Below are 22,904 nucleotides of genomic sequence, written 5' to 3'. Positions count from 1 at the left end.
CTCAAGAAAGAGCCTATAAGAGATGTTGACTTTCAACGAATTCTGGGTGAATTCTGTGAATTGAGGTATACACATCACATGAGATGTGAGCTAATATTTTAAAAAAGCTCACCTTATTGTTTCTGTGCTTGAATGATACAGAACTACCGGTATCTGCTAAAGAAATAACAACAAGAGTATATTTTATAGGGAAATTGTGTTAGGGTTATGAAGTGTAGGGATTTGGGAAGTTCTTCTCTCCATGGTGGCACAGTGGTTAGGATGCAGTATTGCATTCTACCTCTGCCCACAGCCTGGAATTCGATCCTAAGGGACTCAAGGTTGACTCAGCCTTCCATCCTTCCGAAGTCAGTATTCCCAGAATATTTTATTTTATTTGTTTGTTTGTTTTGTGAAGTACGTATTGGTAGTATACAAAGATACAATAATGTTTATGTACATGATACTAGTAAGAGAGAAACATTAGGATAGGGGAAGGAAGGCACTCTGGTGCACTTAGGCACACCCCTTACTGACCTCTTAGGAATCGGGAGAGGTCAAGAGTGGATAGTCTAAGGGTAACGTTTTGGGGGTTAGGTGATGATAGAATAGAGTCCAGTAGTGAGTTCCATGCATTAACAACTCAGTTACTAAAGTTGTATTTCCTACAGTCAAGTTTGGCGCGGTTTACTTTTAAATTTGTATCTGTTGTGTGCTCATGTGTTGTTGTGGTTGAAGCTGAAGTAGTCATTGACAGAAAGGACGTTGTAGCAGATGATTTTAAGGGCTATGCTTAGGTCGTGTTTAAGACAATGTGGTTCTAAGCTTTCTATACCTAGGATTGTAAATCTAGTTGCATAGGGTATTCTGTTGCGAGTGGAGGAGTGGAGGGTTCTTCTAGTAAAGAGTATATAGTAAAACACTATAAGTCTAAGTGCTATTGCTATAATTAGTGATGGGCGAACCCAACGGTGTTCAGGTTCAGCAAGTTCGGATGAACTTTATGCAAAATTCAGCTGAACCCGAACCGAACCCGAACCCGAATGGGTAATCCCACCAAGAGATTCCGAGGGCAGAGTTTTGACGTCACGTATACCGGCAGGTTGCTAAGGATGCCAAGGTGATCACTTCCTGGATTCCATGGAATCCAGGAAGTGATCACCTTGGCGTCCTTAGCAACCTGCCGGTGACGTCAAAACTCCAAACGCTGAACGCAACCCTGAACTTTCAAAAAATTCTGGGAATTGAGGTCCACACATCTTAAAGTTGCCAGGTTTGAGAAGCATTAAATAGTCAAGCAGTAGCCACACTTCACGAAGAGGCCACAGTTAATAAAGGAAGGGAACAATGATGACTCAAGTTTCTCAAATAGAAACAGAGCAGCTAGTTAACCAAGTATCTTGGCTTTTTTTCATTGTCATACTCTCTGGCTATACAGGACCTACAAACCTTCTAACTCCCCGAGTACTGAGAAGGGCTGTTGGAATTCCCTGCCACAATGTTTTAATTTTGAGAAATGAATACGAAGCCTCGGAAAGGAAAGGAATGTTGAAATAATTTCTGAATTGCCGAAGAGAGAAGCAGAAGCTTCGATGAGGAAGTTGAGAGCAGGAAACCCTTGCTAGTTGGTTTCTTTTCTGCAGTTGATGGTTCCTGTTGATCGCGTCTGTCTACCTAGCCTGCCGTTTCTGGATTTTTTTTCAGCGTTTACCTGTCTGCTTTAGAAAGCCCATCGTTTGCCTATGCAGATCAGGAGCTCAAGGTTTGTCTTTGGAAGCCACTGAAGCATTTTCCCTGCCTATAAAGCATCATGGTTCCTGAAATAACAGCGAGCACCATGTGAGGAGAAGCCCCGAAAGGCAGAAAGAAGACAGAGGAAGAGAGACACCCCCCCACACACCCTGCCCAAACTTGGGGGGAGGTGGAATGCCAGAATGTCAATGCTTACACCTATCCTGACCCCTCCTAATGTGAAGAAGTACATGACTGAAGGTGAACGCTTTATCAAATGGGATGACGTAAGTACCACTGCACTTCTCGCTTTGATATGGACATAGGAGAAAAACCATTGGAATCTGGATCACATACTTGGTGTATTGAACATCCTTGGTTGTGGGTTAAGGTGGCTTTCGTCTTAGCAAATTGAGGACAATCTCTGGTTCCAATTTTGTCAGTTTCAGAAACAGCAGGGCCTTTAATAGCCCCTAGAAAGAGACTGAGATGATATACAGACAGTACAGTACAAATTTGTCCCTGGGTTGATGAATTGCTTCCTTTTGTATCACCCTGACAGAGAGATTTAAGAGATTTTGGATGGAGGCCTATTAATAAGTAAATTTCTTTATATATAATACTTACCAAGACATAGTCATATCAATCTGTGGTCATGTGTATTACTCAGCATCCCAATTTTTTATTTCCTTAATGATACAACTTGTAAAATTAAGATTAAATGCGATTTTCAAATCCTTCTCAAAAGAAAGCACAAAAGGATTGCATTGATATCAATCATGCTTTAGATGAAAACGCTCTATGTTTAAAGGGTAATAACTAAAGTCCATTAGTCAACAAGGAATCTAGTATGGTTCTTCGTATTTCCACAGTTTTCAAGGTTGTAGAATGTTTATTTTGCAGAAAATGTCAATAATAAAAAGTGTAATAATAAAAAGTGTATTGCCCCATTCTTTGATTAGTAACAAATATTGCCTTTTGCAAAACAAATAGAATACCTATGTGCAACAATCATTCGTTGGCATCTATATATAGTAAATTTTACAATATCTTAATATAGTTCTCTTTGCCTCCTCACTCGCCAAACTTGATAAACAATCAAATTCCAGTATTTTGGTATATAAGTCAATATTAGATTCACATCTTCAACATTTAAAGATAATCCCTTGAATCTACCAGTGTACTTTAAGACACATTCCTAAAAGGGTAATAAATTATTAATATTTTCTACCAGTCACATAATCTCCGTAGTATCATAGCTTAGCTGTGGAATAACACAAAGCAGTATATGATAGAAATAAAGCGTGCATGAGAATAAATAGAATGCTTAGTGAATTATTCAACATTGTACAGGGAATAATGTATTGGTTGTTTAGTGTATGCATGAATAAATATATAAGGAATGCATATGCGGACATTAGACATATGCTTGTTACAAATGTGAATTTGTGTGTATCTTTTTATGAAGACAATGGCATTTTGCTGGCTGAGAACCAGGGGTGGGCTACTGCCCGGACCGGGGGGCCGGGGAGAACGCAGTGGGGTAGCAAAAGTGGAGCTCCGCCCCAGAGCGCCCAAATTGCACTGAAAGATGTTGAAAGAAAATGCAGGGAGTCCTTCATAAGCCACGCCCACAGTGTGGTAGTAAAAATTTTGGTAGCCCTTCACTCCTGAGAACCCAAATGCTGTGCAATGTACAGTATATTATCTAGATTGTGTAATCCCATCGAAATGATGGCTTGGATAAGGAATAGCCATGAGGTATTGAATGTTTTTTAAGTTATATGCCTATAATGAAGAATTAGCAACTGTGTTTTCCCAAAACTGTGTTTTCCCACTATCTTATTATTTTTTTGAAACCCAAAATAAACTCTTGTCCTTATTTCTATGCATTCAAAAGCCCAATTGGGCTTATTATCTGGGGATGTCTTATTTTGGGGGAAACTGAGTAATTGATGATTCTGTACACATTGGTGGAATGTTGTCTAAAGTTGGGAAAAAATATCTGGAGATGTTTTAAGACATGCAATATGTGCAGAATGATGGTGAGCGGCATATGGTCTGTGGCAAATAACAAAAGTTTGATAATGTTAATAGAATGGATGAGGATTTAATGCAAAAGAAATACAAGAAAGAAGAGCAAGAGCAAGAAGAGGGAGATTGTGATCCCGCTATATAGAGCGCTGGTGAGACCACATTTGGAATACTGTGTTCAGTTCTGGAGACCTCACCTACAAAAAGATATTGACAAAACTGAACGGGTCCAAAGACGGGCTACAAGAATGGGGGAAGGTCTTAAGCATAAAATGTATCAGGAAAGACTTAATGAACTCAATCTGTATAGTCTGGAGGACAGAAGGAAAAGGAGGGACATGATTGAAACATTTAAATATGTTAAAGGGTTAAATAAGGTTCAGGAGGGAAGTGTTTTTAATAGGAAAGTGAACACAAGAACAAGGGGATACAATCTGAAGTTAGTTGGAGGAAAGATCAGAATCAATGTGATAAAATATTATTTTGCTGAACGAGTAGTAGATCCTTGGAACAAACTTCCAGCAGACGTGGTTGGTAAATCCACAGTAACTGAATTTAAACATGCCTGGGATAAACATATATCCATCCTAAGATAAAATACAGGAAATAGTGTAAGGACAGACTAGACATGAGGTCTTTTTCTGCCATCAGTCTTCTATGTTTCTATGTTGGTAGTAAGAGGAGGACCATGAATGTTGTAGTTGGATAGAGTCCAAAAAGAGAGATGAGAAATGTAAATCACACACACACACACACACACACACACACACACACACACAAATGTATGAATTTAGATATGATAAAATGCTAAAGGCTAGCTTACAAGGATAGAAAACTTTGGGAAGATGTAATGAATGTTTTTGTGTAAACTGGATTTAGCTGTGTTTCCTTTTCACTTACCCGCCTCCTTTTATTTCCTTTACTTACTGCTTACTCCCCCCACTCACCCCGTGCTTTGCATATGATTGCTAAATTCTGGCATGGTTGTCCTTAGTGTACTTTCCACTAAAGAGAGAATTCTAACGAAACAGGGCAGAAGAGGGCAGGCTTGCACAAAGGCTACATCTGCTGAGGGAGTGTAAAGATTCCATTTTAGAAATGATGATTATAATTTGTATAGAAATACAGCACATCTTATCATAGTGAGAAAAAAAGATTGCATACACGTGCTGGATGTTCCACTGTGTTGTGACTGTGGAAGGCCACTTCTCAATGTTTGCTCTTCCGCCTTGATGCTTTCCTATCAATAAACTTGACTCAGACTGAACAGCCCTTGAAATCAAAAATACATTCTTAAAAGCAAAGGGCTGCCTTATTTTAAACGGAAACACTATATTCTAACGTGATTAAATGGATACACTTGATAATCAAGAAGATGTGTGCCGTATACAAGAATGTATAGAATCTCCCTTTTCCCCCCTCTTCAAACTTCTTGAGAATTATCATTGCTCAATAATGAGGAAGCTGAATCAGTATATTTTATCTCCCTATCTCTGTCTATTTATATCTGTTTTAGATATTGCATTGGGAACAAATGCACTGAAATTAGCTACGTTATTTTTACCACTTCATGGACCAGCTTTGCAAACATTTTATTTATTTTATTAAGTAAATGTATATTAACCAAAGTAAATCAGCTAGTGGTACCTGAACACACTTGTAAGTGGATCACAAGCTTCCTAACAGACAGGAAGCAGCAGGTGAAGCTAGGAAAAATCACATCACATATCTGTACAATTAGCACAGGTGCCCCCTCTAGTCTGTGTACTCTCACCACTTCTCTTCTCTCTATACACTAATGACTGCATCTCAAATGATCCATCCTTTAAACTACCGAAGTTTTCAGATGATACAACAGTGATCAGACTCATTCAAGACAATGGTGAATCTGCATACAGATGGGAAGTTGAACAACTATCCTTGTGGTGTGACCAGAACAACCTAGAACTGAACACACTCAAAATTGTAGAAATGGTGGTAGACTTTAGGAGAAACCCTTCCACCCTTCCATCTCTCACAATACTAGACAACACAGTATCAACAGTAGAGACCTTCAAATTTCTAGGTTCTATCATATCTCAAGACCTAAAATGGTCACCTAACATCAAAAACATCATCAAAAAAGCACAACAAAGAGTGTTCTTTCTGCGCCAGCTCAGGAAGCTCAAACTGCCCAAGGAATCATTGAGTTTGTAATCTGCACCTCTATAACTGTCTGGTTTGGTGCTGCAACCCAACAGGACCGACACAGTCTGATTATTAAGAGGATAATCAGAACTGTAGAAAAAACAATCGCTGTCAACCTGCCTTCCATTTGGCTCGTACTACATGAGTCAAAAAGAGGGCGGGGAAAATATTTACTGACCCCTCACATCCTGGACACTCTACAAAGACTCTGGGCAGCCTGCAATTAAACTCATAAATATAATAATGCAAATATAATATTATTTATATTAATATAAAACATTAAATAAGCAGAGAGCAAGCAAAAAGAAAGATGGATATGTTGGCAGCATCACCCCGTTAATCTACTAACAACCAATTTGGGTTTTATTGCTTAGGTTCAAGCTGGAACAAGCTGTCACTTGGACTAAAGTGGCTGTAACAATCTTATCATTTGCAAACATTCGCTGTAATTGTTTCTTTGGGTGAAATGCCATCTCAACCTTTGAAGCAGATCAGTGCAATTCTCCTCATAGCATTTATACCAGTGATTGAGAACCTATGGTGCGGGTGCCACAGGTGGCATGCGGAGCCATATTTGCTGGCACGCGAGCCATTGGCCTAGCTCAGCTCCAACGTGCATATGTGTGCCGGCCAGCTGATTTTTGGCTTGCACAGAGGCTCTGGGAAGGTGGTTTTGCCTTCCAGAGCCTATGGGGGATAGGGGAGGGCATTTTTATCCTCCCTGGCTCTAGGGAAGACTTTGAAGCATGGGTAGGGCAAAAACAAGCCTACTGGGCCCACCAGAAGTTGGGAAACAGGCCATTCCAGCCTCCGGAGGGACTCTATGGGGTGGGAGAAGCTGTTTTTGCTTCCCCAAGCATTGAATTATGGGTGTGGGCATTCGCGCATGCGTGATAGCGTACACACATGCTCTTTCAGCACCCCGAGGAAAAAATGGTTTGCCATCACTGATTTATACTGTATGGTACAATGACAATACCTATGTTAGAAGATGAAAGATATATTCCGAATTAAGACAATTTCAGCGTTTCAGATAATGCTCAATAAAGTTGTTAACATGGAACATGTCAGGAACTAACTGATCAGTGGAACTGGAAATCCTCCATTATAACTGGTTGCTTAGTGCCCATTTGAAGTTATAATGGACCCATCTATGTATGGCCTGAATTCAGAGTTAGGACAGTTGGGGGGGGCACCCGGTCACATTTTGAGTTTTCTGAATTTTGATCACGTGACTACAGGGATGCGGCAATAGTGGTAAGTGTGAAAAATGGTCATAAATAACTTTTTCAGTGCCGCTGTAACTTTGAATGGTCACTAAATGAATGGTTATCAGTTGAGAGCCATCTGTATTCGTTTTCTTTGTTTCTTACCTAATTTTTTTTAAAAAAATGTATAAATTAAGACTTTTGAACTTTGCATCTTTTTCATCATCAGGAATCTGCAAATGCACACCCTGTCATTCTACGGGTGGATCCAAAAGGATTTTATCTGTATTGGACATTTCAAAATAAGGTAAGTCCTGAATGCCAGAAACCACATTATACACTATGGCAGTGTTTCCCAACCTTGGCAACTTGAAGATATTTGGACTTCAACTCCCAGAATTCCCCAGCCAGCATTCGCTGGCTGAGGAATTCTGGGAGCTGAAGTCCAGATATCTTCAAGTTGCCAAGGTTGGGAAACACTGCACTACAGTAAATGTTTTGAGAAACGAATCAAACTCCTAAAATATATCATAGCTGTTCTCTGAAAATTATCAGCAGACTGCATACTCTGTGCTGGACATTTTAATTTAAGATCCTCATATAGAGAAAAATACTTATCCTTAAAATTGGAAGGCATTGTAAAGCATATATAGTAGAAATATTTGGCATTGTTATCCAAAATGTTGAAAATAAACACATTAAAATTGTTTTGGGTTAGATTATTTTTAGTTCTTCTGTTTTGGTAGATCATTAGGCCTTGTTACAATTGCAGACTGTACTCTAGGGACTCTGACTGTGAATTTTAGCAATTACAGTTCAGCTAAATTTAGATGGCATTTTAATATTTGTCTTTTAAGAGATTAACGTTTTGTAGAATAATTGAATTATTTTTTAAAAATTGAAGTTCTACCAAGACATTAAGTCACTGCGGTAAGCATAAAATATCTATCAAGACACCCATTCTTGCTTTCATCTTAGTAAAAACGAGATTTAGAGACACTAATTTTGAACAATTGGAAAATAAGATTAAAATTCATTTTTGTTATAAAAAAAGACACAAACCACTCACATCAAACATTTAAAACAATAATATTTAAAGTGAGGGGGAGGATTTCTATGCTCAGAACAATTTGAATACCCCAAAATGTTTCAGCCAGAAATATTGGTAATCTGGAGAAGCTGTAAATTTTTGGCATTATCATTTGATACAACAAAAATAATGAAATTTTATATGACATGGTTCAGGCTGAATTTATAACATGTTTGCTAGGAAGATATGGACTTCCATTTTGTGTATTGGGTTATATATATTTTGTGTATTGGGTTATAATTACATATTTGTGCCACTCAGCAATGATATCACTGGTTTTTGAACAATTGGCATTTCCTATTTGTCTCCAGAACATAAAAGTGTAGTGGCACTTGATACTGAATATAAATTGTTTTTATATACTAATTATATTATCACTGTTCTTGATAATCATGCAGTGTTATCAACAAAGCTTATAGCTTTTATTATGGTTTATATTCTGGTTACACTAATGGCTCAAACACATTTAATTTGTTGCTTTTTGAATTTACTATAATATTTATATATACTACCCACTGACTTTATAAAATGCATATGCTTACAGTTAACCCTCAAAATACAACACAATTGGAGTTGAAATTTGTGATGGTTATAACTTCAGGACCGTCTTCTGCCGCACGAATCCCAGCGGCCGATAAGGTCCCACAGAATCGGCCTGCTCTGGGTCCCGTTGATGTCGTCTGGCGGGAACCAGGGGAAGAGCCTTCTCTGTGACAGCCCTGGCCCTCTGGAATCAACTCCCCCCGGAGATTAGAACCGCCCCCACCCTCCTTGCCTTTCGTAAGCTACTCAAAACCGACCTATGTCGCCAGGCATAACTGAGTTGCCCTTAGGCTATGCTAAGGCTATGGTAGAATTGTGTATGGTCTGTTTGAGTGTATGGTTTTTTAAATAATGGGTTTTAATGTGTTTTAATATATTGGATTTGTGACATGGTATTTTTGTTGTGAGCCGCTTCGAGTCCTCGGAGAGGGGCAGCATACAAATCTAATAAATAATAATAATAATAATAACTTCAAAAACAGGTCACAAATCACTTTTCCAGAGGCGGTCTTAACATCGACAGTCACTAAAAAAATGGTCATAAGTTGACAGCTACCTCTATATCTTTCTCCATGTATGTCAAATATGTTGTTTTGTTTTCTTCCATTGAATCATGTCCAGTTCTTGGAGATTGTCCAGCAGGTATATCCCTGCAGTTTTCTTGCTAAGGGTTTTCAGAAGTGATTTGCCATTGCCTGAAATATATCCAGATGTATACATACAATTTTAAGAGATAAGTTAATGGTGGTTAAAATTCCCATTAAGTCTTTGGGGAAAGATTAATGTCATAAAAACGGATACTGCATAGATTAATGAGTATTCTAGGGCAGGTATGTCAAATTGACATTGTCCTGGTAGCATGATGTGATGTATCAGGACACACACACCCTTCATTAAACTGGGCGTGCATGTGGCCAGTACATGACACATCCAGCCAGTCGGACAGGAGTTTGACAGCCCTATTCTAGGGAGATTCCAATATTAATTCATATTAGATATTTTACACAGATAAATAAGTGGATGAGAAAATATTTATGGGAAGCTAAAGCCCCTTGAATAGCCTTACCTAAACTGAGGTTACTTTATGACGATAGCAGCTTTAACATACTAGATTTTCAACTACATCACTGGGGTTTTATTTTAATTTCTGCATGTGTTGGAAGAAGAGTTTTTATGATTATTCTTCTCTCTGGGCCTATTTGGACAGCAAGCATGTAATGCTTCTTGACAGAGGCGAGGTATAGGGATTTTGACTGTCAGCCTTGAAAAATACCAAGCACATTTTTTAAAAATGTAATGCATAAAAGGGGAAGAAAAATGAAAACATGGTTTGAAGATGTGAACCAAAGAGATCCACAGATATAACAAGAACAGAAAAAGATATGTGTTTGAGATGTGGTGATTAGATGATGTTATGCTGGACCAGAAATAACGCATAGGAAAGGGATTCAATTATTTCTCAGTTCAAAGAAAAACTGCACAAAAACAGAGCTGTCAAGTTTGCATAATATTTTGCTCGCTTACTACTGCTTTCTAGCAGAAAGTCAAAGGCTGTGGTTTGCAGTGACTTCCTTCTCTGCAGTATCTAACGCTTGAGTAATAGCCCACATGTGAAGTGTGCACTGTTTGTTGGCCATATAGCGGGAGCTGAGGAAAGTGTTAAATTTTAGAATAGCAAAACAAAATTCTGGAAGAGATCTACCTGAATGTTCATCTCACTTAATATTTTGTTTATCAAATCCTGGACACCTGAATAATATTAGGTCCCGGTCATAGTTACATGGTGTTTTTAGATGGTCATGAATCTCTTTTTCAAATTTTTGGATTTCTTTTTGCAGCTGCCTCTGTGATGTGCTGCAGCTGCCTCCAGCTGCCTCTCCAAACTCTTTAGAGGAAGGAAAACTAAAAGTATTTGAATTACAAATATCCAGAAATTTAAGAATTTTAAAATATCTTTTTTTAAAAAAAAAAATTATATATTGAAGTTGACTATTTTAATTACATGAACTCTGATATTAATGATTAAGATAAGGCAGTAGGAATGATAACAGATGTATATATTCAGAGAAATTAATCACCAAAACCTTTTCTTTTTTACCGAGTGTATTTGCCAAAACAAGAAAACAAAAGAATGTAAGGAAGGTGTTCAATATAATATTGTTTTTGTAAATGTATTTATTGTTATGTGTATGTATCTGTTTGCTTTTTTTTAATGTTTTCTCTTTTGTGTTTTGTCTTTTTATATGTCTATATTTTCTTTTAAGTTTTAAACTTTAATAAAAATTGTTTTCTTTTTTAAAAAATAGAGGTATAACAACGTTTGCTGGTTCTGTTTTTAAATAAACAAATAAGTAAATCAAAGAGACGCCGTTTTGCATTTTGCACTCATGACTGCAACTCTAGAAAATTATCACAGATAATCCCCACTAGTTTAATGACCTCGGTATACTAATAACAAAAGAGCTAAGTGCCAAAGCCCACTGCAACAACATAGCCAAGAAGGCTTCAAGAGTTGTAAACCTATGTAGCTTCTGCTCTGGCAATCTCACACTGCTTACCAGAGCTTACAAAACTTTTGCCAGACCCATCCTCGAATACAGCTCATCTGTTTGGAACCCATATAGCATCACAGACATTAACATCCTTGAAAATGTCCAAAGATACTTCAGCAGAAGAGCCCTTCACTCCTCCACTCAAAATAGAATACCCTACGAGACTAGACTTTCAATCCTGCGCCTAGAACTAAGACGCCTTAAACAAGATCTAAGTATTGCCCACAAGATCATATGCTGCAACGTCCTGCCTGTCGGCAACTACTTCAGCTTCAACCACAACAACACAAGAGCACACAACAGATTTATACTTAATATTAACCGCTCCAAACTTGACTGTAAAAAATATGACTTCAGTAACCGAGTTGTCGAAGCTTGGAACTCATTACCGGACTCCATAGTGTCATCCCCAAACCCCCAACACTTTACCCTTAGATTATCTACAGTTGACCTACCCAGATTCCTAAGAGATCAGTGCCTTCCGTACCCTGTCCTATTGCTCTCCTATATCTCCTATACCTTTCTTCTATTCCTATAACTTCTCTTCTATTCTTTCCTAGATATATTTTACTATGAGTATCTCCTCTATAACCTTCATCATGTATTTTACTATGTGTATATAGATATATATACCCACTAAAACTCTCATTGTGTATTGGACAAAATAAATAAATGAAATAAAAAATAAATAAAATAAAATAAAATAAAACTCTCTTCTGTTGGAACCACAAGTGGCCAATGCTTCTTTGTTTTTCCCATGTCGTTCTCTTCTAGATCAGGGATGGCTAATCTTTTCTGGACAGAGTGCTCAAAGTGTATGCACGCAAATATGCATGCGCTCCCCCAAATATACCCAACACCCCTTGCACCAGTAATGGGTGCAGTAAAGGACACTGCACTGGTAGCAAAAGTTCAGCTGCATGTACAGCTTCAGGTGTCTTGCGTGTGTGCACACACAATCCAGTGTTTTTTTGCTTCATGTGCAGGAAGCAAAATCTTGCTAGACGATGTGTACACGAGAGAGATTACAGTGATTTTCGCTTTTGCGCATGCACGGAAGGGGAAAAAATAGCCAAAATCTCATGCACGCGCACATTTGTGAGATTCTGCTTCCTGCACATGCACAGAAGCAAAAACACACTGGGGTGCATGCACATGGAAGACATCTGAAGCCTTGTGCACAGCGCACTGGTAGCAGCGATAGGAACAATCGGCTTCTGTTTTGCACATGCGTGTGTGAACCCTTCAAATGCACCCCACCCCATGCATGTATTGTAATGTATCTGCCCAGAGATTGCATGCTGCTATCTCATTGGCCACTCTCTATCTCTACATGGGGCTACCTTTGAAAAGTGTTCGGAAACTTCAGATCGTGCAGAACGCAGCCGCAAGAGCCATCGTGGGGCTTCCAAGATTCGCCCACATTTCTTCAACACTCCGTGGCTTGCATTGGCTGCCGATCAGTTTCCGGTCACAATTCAAAGTGTTGGTCATGACCATTAAAGCCCTACATGGCATTGGACCAGATTACCTCCGGACCCGCCTGCTACCGCACGAAACCCAGCGACCGATAAGGTCCCACAGAGTTGGCCTTCTCCAGGTCCCGTTGACTAAACAATGTTGTGTGGCAGGCCCCAGGGGAAGAGCCTTCTCTGTGGCGGCCCCGGCCCTCTGGAACCAACTCCCCCCGGAGATTAGAACTGCCCCCACCCTTCCTGTCTTTCGTAAACTACTCAAGACGCATTTATGCCGCCAGGCATGGGGGTGTTAAGATATTCCTTCCCCCTAGGCCATTACAAGTTATGCATGGTATGTTTGTGTGTTTGTTTGGTTTTATAATAAGGGTTTTTAGTTGTTTTATTAATTGGATTGTTACATGCTGTTTTTATCATTGTTGTTAACCGCCCCGAGTCTGCGGAGAGGGGCGGCATACAAACCCAATAAATAGATAGATAGATAGATAGATAGATAGATAGATAGATAGATAGATAGATAGATAGATAGATAGATAGATAGATAGATAAATAAATGTTGTGAAGTTTTGGCGGGAGTGGAACTGGGCAACAATTGGTTGTTCTGAGATTGGGCCGGGTATAAATAACCTGTCATTTACCATGTTCGCTGTTCTTGTGTTCTGTCATCTGTCTTACCAATAAAGTTGTGTTTTCTGTGACTAGTCCCCGACTTAATATGTATGTGCAAACTCCCTTATGTATCCTGCCTCCCATGTGTGTACACACAACTCCCTCACACACACCCTGCCCCGTGCATGCGCAGCAGAGACCCGATGATCAGCTGGACAACAGGAGGCACACAAATCTGCTTGGTGGAGCTGAACTGGGTCGACGGCTCATGTGCCTATAGAGAGGACGTTGCATGCCACCTGTGGCACGCATTTCATAGGTTTGTGGAGTCCTTGGTACTCTGTTGCTGCTAGCCAGTTAGCAATGGAATGTCCACAAGCAAGCAGCCAAGCTTAGAGAGCACCAACAAATTTACAGAAATGTTCTTCTATTATAGCCAGGAGGATCCAACACTTTCTTATTTTCCCCACCTTACCAGCTTCTATCTAGAGCAGCAGGGGGTTGGACTAGAACAGTGTTTCCCAACCTTGGCAACTTGAAGATATTTGAAGCCAGAAATCCTGGCTGGGGAATTCTGGGAGTTGAAGTCCAGATATCTTCAAGTTGCCAAGGTTGGGAAACACTGGACTAGAAGGCCTCCAAGCTCCCTTCATTTCATTTCATTTCATTTATTAGATTTGTATGCCGCCCCTCTCCGTAGACTCAGGGCGGCTCACAGCAATAATAAAACAATGTACACTAACAAATCTAATATTTAAAAATATCTAAAAAAACCCTTATTTAAAAACAAGACTTATTTAAAAACAAAACAAGACACAAACATACCATACATAAATTATATATGCCTGGGGGAGATATCTCAATTCCTCCATGCCTGGCGGCAGAGGTGGGTTTTAAGGAGTTTACGAAAGGCAAGGAGGGTGGGTGCAATCCTAATCTCCGGGGGGAGCTAGTTCCAGAGGGTTGGGGCCACCACAGAGAAGGCTCTTCACCTGGTTCCCCCAGACGACATTGTTTAGTCGACGGGACCCGGAGAAGGCCAATTCTGTGGTACCTAACTAGTCGCTGGGATTCGTGCGGCAGAAGGCGGTCCCGGAGATATTCTGGTCCGATGCCATTAAGGGCTTTATTCTCTTCCAACACTGTTGTTATTATATAATTAAAGAATCTCAAAAGCTTGACAATATGGCTATAACTTCTGCCTGGCATATAGCTTGAAACCCAGCAGAACCGATTCATTATGATTGACTTACTGTCCATAATATTCAGCAATTTTGATTTATTTTATTATTGTACTTCAGGTGGCCCTTGACTTATGAACTACAACTGAGCCCCAAATTTCTGTTGCTAAGGAAAAACAAAAAAAATGTTAATTGTTTTACAGTGTTCCTTGCCACTGTTGTTAAGGGAATCACTGTAATTATTATTATTATTATTATTATTATTATTATTATTATTATTATTATTATTTATTAGATTTGTATGCCGCTGCTCTCTGTAGACTCGGGGTAGCTCACAACACAATAAAACAATTTATAAAAAATCTAATAATTTAAAAAACATTTAAAAAACCCCATTATTAAGCAGACATACATACAAACATACCATACATAAATTGTATAGGCCTGGGGGAGATATTTCAATTCCCCCATGCCTGGCGGCAAAAGTGGGTTTTAAGGAGTTTATGAAAGGCAAGGAGGGTAGGGGCAGTTCTAATCTCCGGGGGGAGTTTGTTCCAGAGGGTCGGGGCCACCACAGAGAAGGCTCTTCCCCTGGGACCTACCAGACGACATTGTTTAGTTAGTAATATGGATATTAAGTGAATCTGGTTTCCCCATTGACTTTGCTTGTCAGATGTTCCAAAAGGTGATCACATGATCCTGGGATACTGCAACTGTCATAAATACAAGTCAGTTAACAAATGTCTGAATTTAATCGTGTTACCATGGGGATGCTGTAGTGGTTGTGTGAAAATGGATGATAAGTCACTTTTTTCAGTACCATTGTAACTTTGAACAGTCACTAAATGAACTGTTATAAGTCAAAGGCTGTCTGTATTATTCTAGCACAGTGTTTCCCAACCTTGGCAACTTGAAGATATTTGGACGCTGGTTGGGGAATTCTGGGAGTTGAAGTCCAAGGTTGGCAAACACTGTTCTAGCCAATAGGTCCAGCAGTGCACTCTTGCATCATTTCTCCAGAAATTTGATGTAAAAAGATGTCACTGGTAGTCACTGTATTTCTAGGCACCTAGGCATCCTTCTGAGAAATACATTTTGCAATAAATGATCTTTATATGCTGTAGCCGTTGAACAGCAATTTTTTCTAGCTTGGTTGCTAAAATTTTAGAAGTCTGATAAAGAAAATATTTGAATCTACTTCTAGTGGAATTTAGTTAGATTTAAACCTATAGAAAAATTGATAAAATATATTGTATACTTATCCATGTTCACTGAAGTTCAATCCCAAAGATGATTAGATTACAATTCAAAGTGTTGGTAATGACCTATAAAGCCCTACATGGGATCGGACCAGAATACCTACGAGTCCGCCTTCTGCCGCACGAATCCCAGCGGCCGATTAGGTCCCACAGAGTTGGTCTTCTCCGGGTCCCATCGACTAAACAATGTCAGTTGGCGGGGCCCAGGGGAAGAGCCTTCTCTGTGGCAGCCCCGGTCCTCTGGAATCAACTCCCTCCAGAGATCCGAACAGCCCCCACCCTCCTCGCCTTCCGTAAAATGCTGAAGACTCACCTCTGTCACCAGGCGTAGGGAGGATTACCTCCCCCTTCATTGTCTCTCTGACCTCCGTAGTATGATTAACTGGGTTGAGTGTGTACGAGAGCATAGTTGTGATTTTATAATATGGGTTATTTTATATTAATGTTTTTAATTGACTTTTAAAATTTAATATTAGATTTGCAATGTACTGCACTACTGTTATGTTGTGAGCCCCCCCGAGTCTTCAGAGAGGGGCGGCATACAAATCTAATAAATTATTATTATTATTATTATTATTATTATTATTATTATTATTATTACTACTACTACTACTACTACTACTACTACTACTACTACTATATGGGGCTACTCTTGAAAAGTGTTTGGAGACTTCAGTTAGTCCAGAATGTGGCTGTGCGAGCTGTTATGTATGTACTACGTGTTAAGTCTGTATAATCAATGTAAAACCCTGTAAAAGAAAGAATCTGTAAATACTGTCTCTAACTATGAATAAACCCTGGCCGCGTCTGATTGGCTAAGACGCACGGCCGTTTCTTTTAGGCGTGAGCCTTTAAAGTATAAATAGGGCTGTTTTGACACTGACAGCTCAGATGCGTTCCTTGCTGGAGTCACTTGCAAAAGAGCTGAATAAACGGAACCATCTTGTACTTCTTGCCTGAGTCTCATTCATTTCACTGGCGACGAGAGAACGAAGAATCCACGAGTCAAGAATGAATCACCTCCAGATCGGCCGGGCTCCCGACTACTTCGACCCCGAGAAGTCGTCCTGGGACGCCTACATGGCGAAATTTGAAATCTTCCTAGAAGCGGCAGGAATGGGAGAAGCCGAAGACGACAGAAAGCGGGCGATTTTCTTAAACTATTGCGGGACTGAAATCTTTGACCTCGTCCAAACGCTCACCGACCCGCTCCCGGCTAAATCCGTTCCGTGGGACGACCTCCAAGCAAGACTCGCAAACCACTTCAAACCAACGAAGCCTGCCGTAGTCTACAGACATCAATTTTCTAGGATGACCCAGCGTGAGTCAGAGACAATCAATCAATTCGCCACGAGACTTCGCACGGTACTGTCAAAGTGCAAATTTGACAGCCCAGAAGCTCGCCTCACAGACGCTCTAATTTTTGGAATGAAGAATGCGACGGTCCGAAACAAAATCCTGACAGAGGACGACCCAACGCTTCAGTCAGTTATCAAGCTGGCTCAAACAGCCGAAGTAGCTGACGCGGCCGCCAAAGAACTAAAAGAACACGAAAAGAAGGAAATCGTCTCCAAAATCTCCGTTGCTGTTTCCCGCGCCGAGACCCCAGATGACCTCAGCCCAGCTGCCACGGACGACGACACCTGTCTCCTGCTGCCTTCCGAGCAAGCCAGACAACCCAGATACCAACGTCCATCCAACCCATGCCCCGGATGCCGAGGAAATCACCCACGACAGCGCTGCCCCTTCAGGGACGCCATTTGCCGCCGCTGCAATCGACGCGGGCACATCGCCGAGGCATGCAGAGCGCCCCTACCAGAGGAGTCCTTCTCTACACCCCGCCAGCAACGATTCAACAACCAGTCACAACAACCGCGGGACAACAAATTTTCCAGAGGCTTCAATCGAAGAAACGACTCCACCGCTAACCGTGACTACGCACGAGGTAAAGCACAAACTTACGTAAATTGCGCAACTTCTAAAGGAGGGAACAAGATTATCATCTCGCTACTCTTAAATAACAAACCCTGTAACCTAGAATTAGACACAGGGTCTAAGCATTCTATCATGCCTTGGGACAAATTCAAAATGTATATGCCAAATTTTCTTAAAACTGATTTTGCTAACACAACTTTAGTAATAAGGGATTTTCAAGGTAATGTCATACCTGTGTTGGGGAAAGTAGATGTGCCTGTAAAATTTAAAAATTGTGAATATTCTCTTCCTCTAATCGTGGTTGAGGGAGCCAAACACTCCCTCCTGGGGCTAACGTGGATGTCTCCCTTGGGTATTGAAATATTGGGTCTTTGTCATATAAATGCTGAACCTGACATTCCTAACATTATACAAGAATTTCCTGAGGTTTTCAGCCCCACTCTAGGCACCTACAATGGGGCCCCTATCTCCTTCTCCCTAGACCCCAAGGTACCCCCAGTCAGACTTAAGCCTCGCAGGGTACCCCTACCGCTTTTACCTAAATTGGACATCCAATTGGACAAACTTATTGCCCAGGGCATCTTAGTCCCTGTAGAACAAGGCCCATGGGAAACCCCCATAGTCACACCAGTTAAACCTGATGGCTCCTTAAGGATCTGTGCAGACTACAAAGCCACTATCAATAAAGCCCTCCAACACCATCCATACCCAATCCCAGTAGTCCAGCAGTTGCTACATTCCCTGGGGGAAGGGAGAGTCTTTTCCAAAATCGACCTCGCGCAAGCGTACCAACAGCTTCCAGTCGATGAGGCCACATCCCTGGCCCAGACCATAGTGACCCACAGGGGTGCTTTCAGATGCACCCGCCTACAATTTGGGGTCAGTACAGCCCCAGGCATTTTCCAAAGCTTCATGGAACGGTTATTAGCAGGTATCAAAGGAACTACCCCCTACTTTGATGATATATTTATATCAGGAAAAAACCAAGTAGAATTAAACATGCGCATCAGAGAAGTGTTGGCTAGACTGCAAGCTAAAGGGTTAAAAGTAAAACCAGACAAATGTGTGTGGGGAGCCAAAAGCATAGAATTCCTGGGCTATAGAATAGCCAGTGAGGGAATACACCCCACAGCAGATAAATTAGAGGCCATAACCAAAGCACCCGAGCCAAACAATAAGACAGAACTCCAAGCATTTCTGGGCCTTCTTAATTTTTATTCTGTCTTTCTGAAACAGAAGGCAACGGCAGCAGAACCTCTACACCGACTGCTGCAGAAGGGAATTCCCTGGACCTGGGGCACAATGGAGCGCGAAGCTTTTCATAAAATAAAACAATTATTGACCTCTAAAAGCGTAGTGGTTCAATATAGCTCAACTTTGCCCATAAGGCTCACGTGTGATGCTTCGACTTATGGGGTTGGCGGGGTATTAGCTCACATAATGCCAAACAATACAGAGGCCCCCATCGCCTTTTTCTCTAAAACATTGTCCTTGGCCGAAAGAAATTACAGCCAATTGGACAAAGAGGCATTGGCCCTAGTCTCTAGCGTTAAGAAATTTCACTACTATCTGTGTGGGAGGAGTTTTGAACTAATAACAGATCACAAACCCCTGCTTGGTCTACTGGCTTCCAACAAACCAACTCCTCCTTTCATGTCCCCTAGATTAATAAGATGGGCTCTATTCCTGTCAGGATATCAATATCAACTAACACATAAGGGGGGAAAATCAATAAACCATGCCGACGGCCTAAGCAGATGCCCCATGCCCGAGTTAGTCACAGATCCAACCCCCTCAGAGGACGTTTTACTAATAGATCTTGAGGAAAACTGCCTGACCACTGCCAAAGAGGTAGCTGAGCACACTAAGAAGGATTCACTATTATTAAGAGTAATCAATTGTATTCAAAAAGGGTGGTTGGAAGACTCGGAGGAAACAGGACTGTCAGACTTTAAATCAAAGAGGTTGGAATTATCCTACTTGAGGGGTTGCGTGTTATGGGGTGACAGGGTGGTCATCCCCAATACCTTAAAACAGAAGGTACTAAGTATGTTGCATGCAGGCCACCCTGGCATTGTTAGAATGAAGAGTTTGGCCAGGGGATACTTGTGGTGGCCAGGTTTAGATAGAGACATTGAGCAATGGGTAGCAAACTGTGACCCTTGCCAGGAGTCACGACCCAATCCCCCGAAAACAACACCACTGGAATGGGAAAGACCCACTGGGCCATGGTCCCGCATTCACATTGACTTCGCAGGGCCTATTGGAACTCAAAACTTTTTAATTGTGGTAGACGCTTTCTCCAGATGGGTGGAAATCATAGCTATGCAAAACATTACCACTTGTGCCACCATCAAAGCATTATATCGTTTGTTTGCCACACATGGGTGCCCAGACATCCTAGTTTCAGATAACGGGCCACAATTAACTGCCAGACAATTTGAGTGTTTTCTAAGCAACTTAGGGGTCAGACACGCACTCACATCCCCTTACTCACCATGGGTTAATGGCCTTGCAGAACGTTACGTACGTGTGGCCAAAGAAGCCTTGCGCAGAGCAGGCCCAGGGGAAATACAACACAAATTAGATCAATTCCTATTAATGCAACATATCACCCCAAATTCCATCACAAACAAAAGCCCAGCAGAGATTTTAATGGGTCGAAAAATAAGGTCCCCCCTGGACAGGTTGCATCCTCGTTATTGTACACAAAATGTAAATGATGAAACATGTATAGCACCTGAAAGAAGTATGTATCTAGGGCAACTTGTTTTTGCTAGAAATTTTGACGGGGGGTTGAATTGGCTAAAAGGGAAAATATTGCAACAAACGGCTCCAAAATCTTATGTTGTACAACTGGAAGATGGCCGCACATGGAGGCGGCACATCGATCATTTAAGGGGGCGCATAACACCAAATGAAGAGCCGGCCGCTAATGGAAATTCTTCCCCCCAAGCAGACACTCACACGCAACTCGAACTTTTGGAATTACAAAAGGACTTACCACGGCTAGATGCATCCTCCAGCGACGCCGAGCCTTCCTCCTCTTCAGGGCACGGTGTGGCACCAGCTTATTCATCTCCGCAGGCCAGAGCCCCAACTTGGGCCCAGCCGCGGACAGGAGACAACAGCGAGCCAACCTCCACCATAGACATCCCAGACGGTAATGATCTGCGCAGGTCTGAGCGCACGTCACGCCGGCCCAACCGATTGGAGGACTACGTCACTTGGCTCACTGATTGACAGTTTTACTCAACTAATGAGGGAGGGGTGTTAAGTCTGTATAATCAATGTAAAACCCTGTAAAAGAAAGAATCTGTAAATACTGTCTCTAACTATGAATAAACCCTGGCCGCGTCTGATTGGCTAAGACGCACGGCCGTTTCTTTTAGGCGCGAGCCTTTAAAGTATAAATAGGGCTGTTTTGACACTGACAGCTCAGATGCGTTCCTTGCTGGAGTCACTTGCAAAAGAGCTGAATAAACGGAACCATCTTGTACTTCTTGCCTGAGTCTCATTCATTTCACTACGTACACCCACATCAAACCAACAGTCCGTGTGCTGCACTGGCTACCAATTGGTCTCCGATCACAATTCAAGGTGTTGGTTTAGGACCAGAATATTTACAGGACGGTCTCCTTCCGCATACCTCCCAGCAACTGATCAGAGCCCACAGGGTTGGCCTTCTCTGGGTCCTGTCACCTTAGCAGAGTCAGTTGGCGGGCCTGCAGGGGAGGGCCTTCTCTGTAACAGGCTCGGCTCTTTGGAATCAACTATCCTCTGAGGTCTATACTGCCCCCATCCTACTGGCTTTCCAAAAGGCCTTGAAAACCTGGCTCTTCCAGCAGGCCTGAGGGCTATGAGAATTGACATCTTTTAATTTCAGTCTAGACATGATTTGATTGGTGATGTTTGATGGTGTGATTGTTGTGATAATATTGAAGGGTTTTATACAATAATATTTAGGGGTTTTATATTTTATTAATTGTTGTATTTAATCATTTTATATATTTTTTATTCTTGCTGTAAGCCACACTGAATCTCTCAAGAATGGGTGGCATACAAATCTAATTAATAAATACTAAGTAATATGCTTGTTTATGCCAAAAAAAAAATTTCACAGTTGCTAAAATTATGTGTGCTATTTTTTATTATTTTGCAGGAAATTGAATTTTTGGATATTACAAGCATCCGAGATACCAGAGTTGGGAAATTTGCAAAGATTCCTAAAGTAAGTTTATGACATAATCAATAAAAGTCCTCTCTCTAAGCTAGTGTCTTTCAAATTTAGGAGATTGTGGCTCCTAAAATTGGGTGAACTGACTGGGAATTTAGAAATCAAGGAAAACTTGATTTCACCTTTTGTGATAAACCCAAACCCACAGCTGTCACAAGCAGACAAAAGGAGCAAGATTTTGATTGTGCAGTTGTGAAGCTTCTTGACATTTTTCGTATTTCCCCGGGATGTCCCTGCCCACTGTTGTTTTATAAGCAAGTCAAAAAAACGTAATAAAATTTCCCCCCCATCCTTTGTAACAATGTGCACAGTATGAAAGGTCAGATGCAATTTGAGATGATTCGAAAAACAACTTCCATTCTGAAATCTTAGCAGTCTTGGAATGGATTTAACCCTGCTGTTGTTTTCGCATTTACTATTCACTTGTACTGTTTTGGGTGTAACATGTAGCAGCGTGTAGCAAAAGGTAAACAAAATGGGAAAAAAAACCCACACTCATAGTAACAACCCCTCAAATGAGGAAAAGTCAATTAAATACAAGTTTCAGATCCACATGACAAATAATCCCAGCGACTGATTAGGTCCCACAGAGTTGGCCTTCTCCGGGTCCCATCAACTAAACAATGCTGTTTGGCGGGACCCAGGGGAAGAGCCTTCTCTGTGGTGGCCCCGACCCTCTGGAACCAGCTCCCCCCAGAGATTAGAACTGCCCCCACCCTTCTCGCCTTTCGTAAACTCCTTAAAACCCAACTTTGCCGTCAAGCATGGGGGAATTGAAACATCTTCCCCGGGCCTATACAGTTTATGTATGGTATGTTTGCTTTTAATAATGGGGCTTTTAGTGTTTCTTTTAAATTATTAGATTTGTTATATATTGTTTATTA

General features: G+C 41.0%; 1 protein-coding gene across 1 annotated transcript in view; it reads left to right on the top strand.

Moving 5' to 3' along the window:
* Positions 1–1,573: 1,573 nt before the first annotated feature.
* Positions 1,574–22,904, top strand: part of PLCB2 (phospholipase C beta 2) — a 79,226-nt gene continuing 57,895 nt past the window's right edge. Inside the window, exons 1-3 of the mRNA XM_070756707.1 lie at positions 1,574–1,997; positions 7,369–7,446; positions 21,946–22,014. Of these exons, the coding sequence (XP_070612808.1) occupies positions 1,914–1,997; positions 7,369–7,446; positions 21,946–22,014 (231 nt within the window). The 5' untranslated portion in view covers positions 1,574–1,913. The remainder of the gene's footprint in view (positions 1,998–7,368; positions 7,447–21,945; positions 22,015–22,904) is intronic.

Source organism: Erythrolamprus reginae, chromosome 1, assembly GCF_031021105.1.
Source record: "Erythrolamprus reginae isolate rEryReg1 chromosome 1, rEryReg1.hap1, whole genome shotgun sequence".
In the NCBI taxonomy this organism is placed as follows: Eukaryota; Metazoa; Chordata; class Lepidosauria; order Squamata; family Dipsadidae; genus Erythrolamprus; species Erythrolamprus reginae.
This window is presented reverse-complemented; position numbering and strand designations above follow the sequence as displayed.